This window comes from Arachis ipaensis, chromosome B9 (genome assembly GCF_059453495.1).
Source record: "Arachis ipaensis isolate K30076 ecotype BB chromosome B9, ASM5945349v1, whole genome shotgun sequence".
Taxonomy (NCBI): domain Eukaryota; kingdom Viridiplantae; phylum Streptophyta; class Magnoliopsida; order Fabales; family Fabaceae; genus Arachis; species Arachis ipaensis.
Genome location: NC_142444.1, coordinates 6,652,491 through 6,662,706, shown reverse-complemented (window position 1 = coordinate 6,662,706; position 10,216 = coordinate 6,652,491). Strand labels below are relative to the sequence as shown.

The window sequence follows — 10,216 nt, the reverse complement described above, 5'->3', positions numbered from 1 at the left end:
ACCAATACGAGGATTGAGTTCTTCATCAAAAAACTCTCTAATTGAATATTCTCTTAATCCAATAATAAAAAAAGGGGTAAGTATGGTTTTGGTTCCAAAAGTTTAGCGCCAGAATTGAAATCGTCTCTCTTCTAATCTTTGATTTAAAATCGTCCTTAATGTTGCATTTCTATTTAACATCGTCCTTTATATTTTTTTCGGACATAAATGCCTTTTTCATCGTTAGGAGTTGTTAGAACAACAGTTTAATATAAAAAAAGGAAAAGCATTATAAATATATATGTAAACGAAAAAAAAAGGGCAAATTGGTTTGAATCTCCCACTACTGCAGATACCACCGTCGCGCACCTCGTGGAGGGAGAACGCCATGGCTGCCAAAAGCTCAATCTCGTCTCGAAGCAAATCTTCCTCGCATGGTAGGTTGCTACTTTGTTCCCATGGTGAGAGGCCGGTGCTGCGAACCTCGGGGACGAAGGAGAACTATGGGCGCAGATTTTGGGACTGTGTTTACTATGATATTTGTTTTTTCTTTTCTTTTCTTCTGAATTGAGCTATTTGGGTTGAGGATTGGAGAGTGAAGACGGTGATTCTGTGTAGGTGCATGAAGGCTGCAACTTCTTTCGTTGGTCAGAGCCAGAGACAGAGGTGGAAAACCTAGAAATTGCAAGAATAATGAGGAAGGTTGCCTCCCTGAAATCAAGGATGAAAGCGGCAGAGTGGAAGTTAATGGTCGTTGCTGTGTTAGGGTTTTTTGGGTGGGTTGGGTTCCTGTATTTGCTGCTACAGAATTTTTCTATGTCCAGGCCTAAGTGTGTAATTCCATTGAACCTGGTATGAAAAGGGTGTTTGGGTATGATGCTGTTGTTGTTGTTGGTAAATTGTGTTAGGAATGGTTTTGTTGAATGTGTTCTGTTGAAATGTGTTTTGTTGGTAAATTATTAGGTGACTTCCCTGAATGTGTTCTGTTGAAATGGCTTTCAACATGTATAAATGACAATTATGTAAGCATGGTTGGTTGTTGAAATGTGAGTATGATTTCTGGTTGGTAAATACCTGATTTCCATTACTGAGTAATTCCATAACAATATCACAAACTTGAGTCAAAGACAAGCTCAACTGAATATGGTAAATGTCATAGTAACATGCATAATAAAAAGTGTTTTACACCCAGAGGTAATCCCAAAAGGGTTGGCTGGTCCAATCCAGCAATTAAGTATAACACATAGATGCTCATAGGTAAAATATCACAAAAAAAAGGAGCTAACAAGTCATACTGACATTACCAGGAAGTTAACACAAACATAACTCAAAATAAGCCAACATGCACAAAATACAATCATGACAATAGGATGCTAAGTTTTTCATTTCCCTAAAGCAATCCCCATTTTCTTGGAGGCAACTTTGCCATTAACTTCAGTTTCTTTGGAAAAATGTGAGGTACTCCAGAAAGCCTGGCAGAGAAGTGACCAACAGGTTGGCTTGAGGATGTGGTAAGGGTAGGATGAGATGAAGGAAGAGTTCTGGTGGCTGGCTGTGATGAGGATGAAGGAGGTGCTAAACTTATTGGGCTGACAACCTTGTTCGGCTGTGGATCATGTTGGGTTGAGCAGTTGGGCTTAGTAGTTCCCTTGGGCCTGTCTCTAGGCCTTTATGGCTGTGCTGCATTGTTGGATTGGGCTGAAGTTGGTAGGTGTGTTGCTGAAACAGCTTTCCTCTTGACAGATTGCTTGGGAATGGGCTGAGAAGAGGCAGTCTTCCTTCCTCCCTTGGCAGCTAGAGGGTTTGATTTGGTGTTTCCCTTCTGCTGCTTTCCTTTGTTCTTTGACTGTTGGGCCACACAAACATATACAAATTTACGATAACAATATTATGCTTATGACAGACCAAAGAATAGAAGGAAGACAAATAAAAAATCATACCAAGTCCTCAATAGGTTTAGGGCATCTGCTTTTGTTGTGTCCAACAGATCCACACATAGAGCACCTTTGTCTCTCTTCCTTCCTTGATAAGTGAGTGCAGCTGCTCTGTTCTTCATCTCCAGCAGCTGCTCTCCTCTTTTTCACTGGCCTGTGACTAGGCCTTCGATAGGAGGGAGGCATAACATCAGGGTGTGCTGTTCTCTCCTAAAGATCTACTCCATTCAAGGGCTGTATGATTGAGTCATAGCACCTCATGTACGCTTCTTTCTTATAACAGCCATCCACAAAAGGTTCTAACTCAAGTCCCTTGAACTTGATGCAACTAATAGCATGGATACAAGGTATGCTACTCATCTGCCACATTCTACATGAACATTCATGGGAGCCTAAGTCTACATCAAACTTGTCTAAACCGTTCACAACTTCATACTTCTGAGCTGCAGACCAGTATGGCCGCCACTCCCTAGCTGACCTAGATCTCTTCTCCAACCTGAATCTAATCCTAGGTAAGATTGTTCCTGAATAATTCTGTGCAAGTTCCCTATTTTTTGCCCACCTAGTCATTAGTTTAACCCTAATTTTCTTTAACATCGTAACTATAGGCTTCTCTCTAGCATCAACTATGGCAGAATTAAAGCTTTCAGACATGTTATTAATCAGTGTATCTACTTTAGAGTTATAAGTGAACCTAGATCTAGACCAATACCTAGGAGGGATAGCAATTAGGTACCTATAGGCTTCCTGATTCACAGCTTTCAACTCGGCCATGTGCCTCTCCCAATCCTTCCCGTGAGTCGCCTTAGCACACTTCCACATCAGTTTCTTCAATTGTAACCCTGGAAACCTTTTCCTGAAGTTGCTGTACAAGTGTCTCACACAGAACCGATTATCCACTCCTGGTATAACCTCTTGATATACTGGAAACAAACCCTGCACTCATGAAATCAAGGAGCTTGTAATTAGGGAGAATTGAATTGTTATAATTCATGTTGTAAAATTAGTGAAGTATGCTTACTTTCTGTTGGTCAGACATGAAAGTAGATCTTCTCATCTTCTCAAGCCCAACATCAGATGCAAGATGACTTAGAAACCAAGTCCATGAGTCCTTCGTCTCGGCCTCCACAACCCCATATGCAATCAGAAGCATTTGATCATTCGGATCCCAACCAATTGCAGTGAGCAGTTGTCCTCCCTGGGGTGTCTTCAAAAAGCAGCCATCTAGGCCAATGAAGGACCTGCAATGCTAGAAACTCTGCCTGCATGCTTCCAAGCACACACAGATCCTCTGAAAGATGAAGTAATTGGTCATGGATGATGCTGGTGCTTCATTATCAATATCTGGGGACCTCTGCACTTGTATGCGAACTGAGGATCCTGGATTTGCCCTCATTAGCTCCTGTCCATAGTCATAAATCCTTTTATACTGCTCTCGGAAGGTTCCCTGAATTTGATCAAGTGCAATCTGCTTGGTCTTACTTGCCAATGACTTAGTGACAGTCAAGTTCCACTTTTTTGTGGCTTCGAAACCAACTCCCTTATCTTCACCTTCGGATTTGCTTCAACCTTCTTCTTAAACGCCTTGCCGAGCCATTTCGAGTGTAAAATCTCCACCCTGTGTGCTTGTGTGCATGTGTATGTCAAGTTCATGCTGCGTAGCTGTCAAGTTTCCTCACCTCTGATTTTTGCAGCATACACCCAAAAAGGACAATCACCCGAACAAACAGCCCTAACCCTCTTCAAATCACACTTTCTAAATCTGATTGCCCTTGCGGTATGCACAGCATAAGCAGTCACAGTGTCCTTGAACTCCTCCCGAGATGCATATACTGTGCCAACTTCCCATTTGTATTGATTCATATATTTTTGAAACATGTGAACTGGAAACCTCAAACCCTTATGCTCCGAATCAGACCCATCAGCCCCAACCTGGTGATCCAAATCTAAGTCATCACTATTTCCTCCATCAGCATCTTCAAAGTCCTCATTTGCTACAGCGTTCTTTTTCACATCCGTGGGTTTTTTACTCATCACATTCACATCTTGAAACCACTTACCTCATGATCAAGCTCATCATCACTATCAGTAAAGTGCACATCATGCTCACTGTCGTCCTCTTCTCCAGATGGTTTATACTCTGAATCGAGACTGTCACTGTCACTAGAATTACCATACTCAACTTCATTGTCGTCCTCTGCCCTAGAGTCAGCAGCAACTGGTTCAGATTGGTTTCGCCCCTCATCTACTCCACCATACAGAACTAGCTCTTGCCCCTCACTAATGTCACCCATCCCATCTTTATCCCCAACATCAATGTAGCCAGCATCAGGAAACACCTCTTCGTCCTGAACCTTGTGGACAACATACAACTCTACATGGTCTCTCAACTCTGCTATTCTACACATGGCAATGGAATCCGCATCACTTTTAAACAATTTCAGATTTTTCTCCATGTCTTCATCTGCTGGATCCTTGAACCACAACGATGGGATATTCTCCTCGACGTAACCAAATTGCTTTAGCTCAGTATAGACTTCAAATACAGACCACCGATCACCATCAATCTCTTCTATCACTGTTGTTTCTCCTCCCACATACTGTAATGGACCGTTCTTATAAGTAAACCATCCTCCATGGTAGACCTTCACTTTAAAATAACCCATTGTCTTCTACAACACCCTGAAACAGAATACAACAACACAAAGAAATTAATTTAAAAGATGAAACACACGAACCTTCCTATTTCACAACGATGCTAATCCCTAGTCTCCATACACATGGCCTCATTTCAACCATAAACAGACCACCAAAACCTAAACAATCTAACCCGATACTAACCACTGCAACGAGAGCTACCATACTGAAAAGAAGGAGGAAAATCATACCTACGCAAACCTTATCAGTAATGCTTCAGCGACTCTTCACGTCCCTTCCTTCCAGTTGCTCGATCTCGCCTCCTCTCTTCAGTTTCAGTCCATCAACACCTTCGGTCCTTTCTGATTCTGGGTTAGGGCACAATGTAATCGGTTTGGTTTACGAAGCGTTGTGAATAAAGGGTGTTGTAATAAACGTTAAGGGTTTTCATCCAATTGAACACATCAAGTGTTTCGCGCGAAACACTAACGTTGAAAATGGTAGATTTGTCATTAAAAAAAAATTATTAGAAAGAACGATGTTAAATAGAAATGCAACATTAAGGACGATTTTAAATAAAAAATTAGAAGAGGGACGATTTCGATTCTGGCGCTAAACTTTTGTGACCAAAACCATACTTACCCTTTCAAAAAATGTCGATGAAGATTTTAAATACAAAGAGTCTCGTATACCAGAATTTTTAATTTATTTCTTTTACAATTTTATTCAAATAATTTTTGAATTTGAAAGGTTATAAAATATTTCTGAACGTTTGCTCTCTACGTAGGAAGTTTCAAATTAAATTGATTGCATTTGCTATAGGAATGAAAGTTTACCCTCTACAAGTGGTAGGAAAATTCAAATTAAATTAATTGCATTTGCTACTCTTTTTCCATTTTTTTGGCCATTGTATCATAACTTATAGTACATCTTCCTCATAAACACAAGCTGCTAACGCCTTCCACATAAACAGCAGCCACACTTAGACCATGTCAACCATTTCAAGTTATACCAAAACCATGAAGTTCACAAAACCTACAACATTAAACCAAGCATATACAACCTCATTTGTTATTCTTATTTATATCATGGTGTTTTAAAGGATGATTATGGCCTATGGGCCAACTGATCTAGTTGCCATCAAACTTAGTTCAACTGTCTTTTTATATATTTTTGGATGAATATCCAATTTGGACCTGATAATTTTTTTCAAGGACTACGAAATTCTAGAACAGGTTATGGCCTATATATATAAAAATTGCTATTCTTATTTATATCATGGTATTTGAAGGGATGATTATGACCTAGGGCCAACTACACTGATCTAGTTGCCATCAAAGCTAGTTCAACTGTCTTTTTATATATTTTTGAGTGAATATTTAATCCGCTACTTAGTAATTTTTTTAAAAGGCTACGAGATTTTTAAACAAAAAAAAATATATATTTTTTTGGTTTTTAATATTTAAATTTTGTAAGACTGGTTAATTCTTCTGACGATGATCTCTTTTTAAAACATATTTATGTAACACATTAATCACTAATATATCTTTTATTTAATTTTTATAAGTAAAAATAATTTAAAAATCACTAATGTTTCTTAATTTTATCCAATAAATTTAGCTAATGTATTTGAAAAGATAATAAAAAATAAAAATAAAAACTAAACGGCCTTGACAATTATCATTAAAAGATAACGAGATTTCTAATAAAAAAATTTGTAAATTCAAATTAGTTTTTAATGGATAAATCAATAGTTTAACATATCTTGTATAGAGAGAAAATATTGACATAATAATTAACCAGTCTTATAAAAATAAAGATAAAAAAACGAAAAAGATATTTTTTTATAGAGAACCTCATTGTCAGAAGTAGTTTAAAATTTTTTCTCTATAAAATTTTTTCTCTATATTTATCCTTTTTCTCGTCATGCATACTGCATAATAACAAATAGAATCATTAAATTTTATTGAAAAAATATAAATTTTAAAAATAAAAAGTTTGGTATAAAATTTGACAAAACAAAATTTCAAGATAAATAGAAACTAAATATAAATATTATTGGTGTAAAATTCACTCTTTAGGTAAATGTTTAGAGATAGCAAAATGATAAAAATTTTGAATGACTTTAATTAGTTGTATTTCCTTAAAAAGAATACCGAACCAAATTGTTGTGAAATTTTATAAAAATCTATATAAAAAAACCATCCGAATATTATTTTATTTTAATTAAGAATAAATGGATGAAATATCATATTGTTTCCAAAATTTATAAAATTTTAGACGAATAATTTATAGCGTTTGATGGATAAAACTCACAATCAACAAGGGATAAAATATTAATTGGTGTAAGTATAAAAACTTGAAAAAAAAAAAACTCAATACAATACCCAAATCTTGCTTAGTGGTAACACCAAAATTGTAAATCTAATTAGGAATGTGTAAAAGTTGATAACAAGAATATTACAATTCTAAGCTAAAACTAACAGATTCCCGGTCATCAGTTGACAATAATATTGCATTTACCGCGTTCTTAAAGTCAAGCTTCTCGTCAACGTTAAAAGAGTATGTGACCTTGACAATCTTCAAGTCATGCCACCAACACTTTGTACCACCAAAATGGTCAAACCACTCCTGCTTTTTTCTGCCCATCAGCAACTCATAGACAAACTGTTGTGTTCCCAAAACAACAAATATAGTTAGTTAGAGACACTGCACACCATTTATATATATATTGTTAACTGAGAATCAATAATATGGTTCTGAAAACTACATCAAATTAGTTGGTTTAACCAATTAATCAAAAATTGGTCACTTGATCAATCTGATTTAAAATCGATAAAAATCAATAAAAAAGTCAAAAAACCATTAAATAAGTTGAATCAGTTCAAATTTTTACTGGAAAAAAACTTGTTAGAAGTTATTTTTTAAAAAAGATTTTTTTTGAAAATATATATATATATATATATATATATATATATATATATTATACAAAATATATTATTATAATATCTAATTCAATTCTGATTAAACTTCAATTAAATATTTAAACATGCAGTTTTACCGATTCAATAATGAACGATCTAATTTTCAGAACCTTGATTGATACAAGGTTGTGAGTGGTTCACGAAAATATTGTAAAAACATTAATGGCAAACCAATTCTGATACAACGAAAAAACTAATAAGCATACCACAGTGAATGGTTTCATGCCATAATCATACTGAAAGAAGAATGAAATAGTTTTTGGACAGCAACAAGAGAGCAACCAATTCATATAATGGAAATAAAGATCCTCATCCTCATTTGGAGAAGAGTCCAATTCCAAGCATTTGATACTAGGAGGAATGGATGAAACTTGCTGTATACTCAGACAATTCTGTTCAATCTACATAAATCATGATGCATAAAAGCAAATAAATAAATAAATAGAATTGGAACATAGATATGCAAGCAAACACAATGAATGAATCAAGTAGCTAGCTAGCTAGTGAATCTACTTACCCCATTCGAATGATAGACAGAGAGGGAGAGTGATGCCAAAACCTTTTGTGGTTTAATGTTTTGGATAAATTCCCTCAAGCTATAATAACCATGCCTAAATTCATGGACAGGAGAGGCATTGAATACCAAATGATCAGAACTTGTTAGGAAAGATATAATAGCTCTGTGATCTCCGCAATAGTCAAATGATAATAAATTTGGAGCATCAATATTCACCTCCTTCAAGTCAGAGTTAACCTCCAAGATCATGAGTTGAGCACTCGAAATATTAATTCTCTCTAACATATTGCAAGAACACAATTCCAAATGCTCAAGGAAAGGGAATTTATGAAATAGATCAAGTAACCACTTTTCTGTAATACTGGAGTTCCTCAGCCGCAAACATCTCAATCTTGTGAAACTGTCTAAATTCAACTTGAGGGGAACTTCTAAATTATAGAAAGGACCATATGCATAACATAAGTTCTCAAGATTTGGAGCATCAATATATACCTCTTTTATTCCTTGAATTTCAGCTTCCTTTAGCTTTTGTAGACCATGCAAGAATAATGATTCCACAAATTTTTCGTTTTCAAATGGATTCTTCCTGTTATATACTAAACAACAATATACAGTTAAATCTTCAAGCAGGGGACAGTGAGAAATGAGATGCTCAATAATTCCTTTATCTTCAACGAGTAGCTCACGTAAACATAGTGTTCTCAGTGAAAATAACTTGATAGAATGATTGAAGAATGATTGGTTAAGTGTTATTTTTCCTTTCAACACCAACTTAGTAAGAGATCTAACTTCAAAGACACAACGTGGTAAGTCATATTGTCGAACAAGATAGGGGGCAAAGTAGAGGAGGCAAAGCTCAAGTACTTCCACCCGATTTTCGCTAACCATGTTCATCCAAAGATCAAAATGATGGGACATATAGTTATTGTGTTCTGGCCTCATGTCGAGCTTAAATACTTTTGTTGTTAAGCTTTGCTCACGAAGCTTCAACAATCTTCTCGTGACATAGCCAATTAGTTTGTCTAGTTTGCTAATTATCTGAGGACTATAAGAACCAATAATAATTCTGTCGCAAATGGATAATATGGGAAATGAATACCATGTGTCTCTCCATTCATTTGACAAAACACTAGTCATAGCAGCATCTTTTTCTGGCAACCTTGCAAGAATGTCATGAAGTATATGTTTTGGCAGAGCAGATATTCGGTCCATTTCTTCATAACATCATAAGCCGTTGAAAAAAGAGTTCTAAACGTCAATATAATGTCTAAAAACCTCAAAAACAAACTCTTTTAAATTAACATGGCATCTGGTAGAAAATGGAAACTTTTATTTTAACCGAACCCTATGTAAAATTGCCATCCAGAATTTTCAGAAAATAAACAACATCAAGGAGTTACGAGAAGCAAAATAAAACAGAAAAAAAAAGGAAAAAAGATCCACAAGCAGAATGAAAGAGAGATATGTTTGAAGTTCTACGAGGAAGATGCATTTACCGATGAAACTTTGCCGCTTCGTTCAATCTCTCTCCAACTCCTCTGTTGAGAAGTAACCGCAAGGGGTTAACAATACTAAATTACTCCAGTTCGCATTATATATAGTTGCTATCAGTCTATCACTAATGACCTAGGGCTTGTTTAAGTAAGTTTTTAAGAAAAAATAATTATTTTTTATAAAAAAATTTAAAAAAATAAAAATAATTTTATATTTAAATATTTGTAAAAAAAATTATATATCAATTATATTTTAATATAATAATATAAAATATTTTTTGTTTATTTATTATAAAAAAATTAAAAATTTTTAAAAGAAATATAAATTATAATTTTTCAAAAAAAGTATTTTTTATTTTTTTAGTATTTTTTATTTTATTTTTAAAAATTTATCAAATATATTAAAAAAAATTTATAAAAAATATATTTTATTAAGGAATTTTTTAATTTTATGAATAAAATAAATATGATTTTTACTGAAATCCGTAATTTAAAAAAAATTACTTTTTTAAATTTTCTTTTGTTATCTTGTTTACACTATAAACGAGATGGCAGTGCGTGTATCTTGTTTACAGTGTAAACGAGATAAGACACATCAGCTGCCACGTGTATATCTCGTTTATACTGTAAACGAGATAAGGCTTGTCTGCGCCTATAAGTATAAGTCGTTTA

General features: G+C 34.9%; 2 protein-coding genes across 2 annotated transcripts; both read right to left on the bottom strand.

Annotated features, from left to right (window-relative positions):
• Positions 1-2,123: 2,123 nt before the first annotated feature.
• LOC148543624 (uncharacterized) lies at positions 2,124-3,566 on the bottom strand. Its single transcript, XM_088498604.1, has 4 exons — positions 3,465-3,566; positions 3,196-3,360; positions 2,935-3,111; positions 2,124-2,849 (listed from the first exon to the last, which is right to left on the bottom strand). The coding sequence occupies exons 1-4, from the start codon at positions 3,564-3,566 to the stop codon at positions 2,124-2,126; spliced, it is 1,170 nt and encodes a 389-aa protein (XP_088354730.1).
• Positions 3,567-6,929: 3,363 nt separating this feature from the next.
• Positions 6,930-9,674, bottom strand: LOC107617020 (putative F-box/FBD/LRR-repeat protein At4g00315). Its single transcript, XM_088499866.1, has 4 exons — positions 9,548-9,674; positions 8,052-9,265; positions 7,741-7,935; positions 6,930-7,217 (listed from the first exon to the last, which is right to left on the bottom strand). Exons 2-4 carry the CDS (start codon positions 9,261-9,263, stop codon positions 7,011-7,013), a joined length of 1,614 nt encoding a protein of 537 aa, XP_088355992.1. The 5' UTR covers positions 9,264-9,265; positions 9,548-9,674; the 3' UTR covers positions 6,930-7,010.
• Positions 9,675-10,216: the final 542 nt, after the last annotated feature.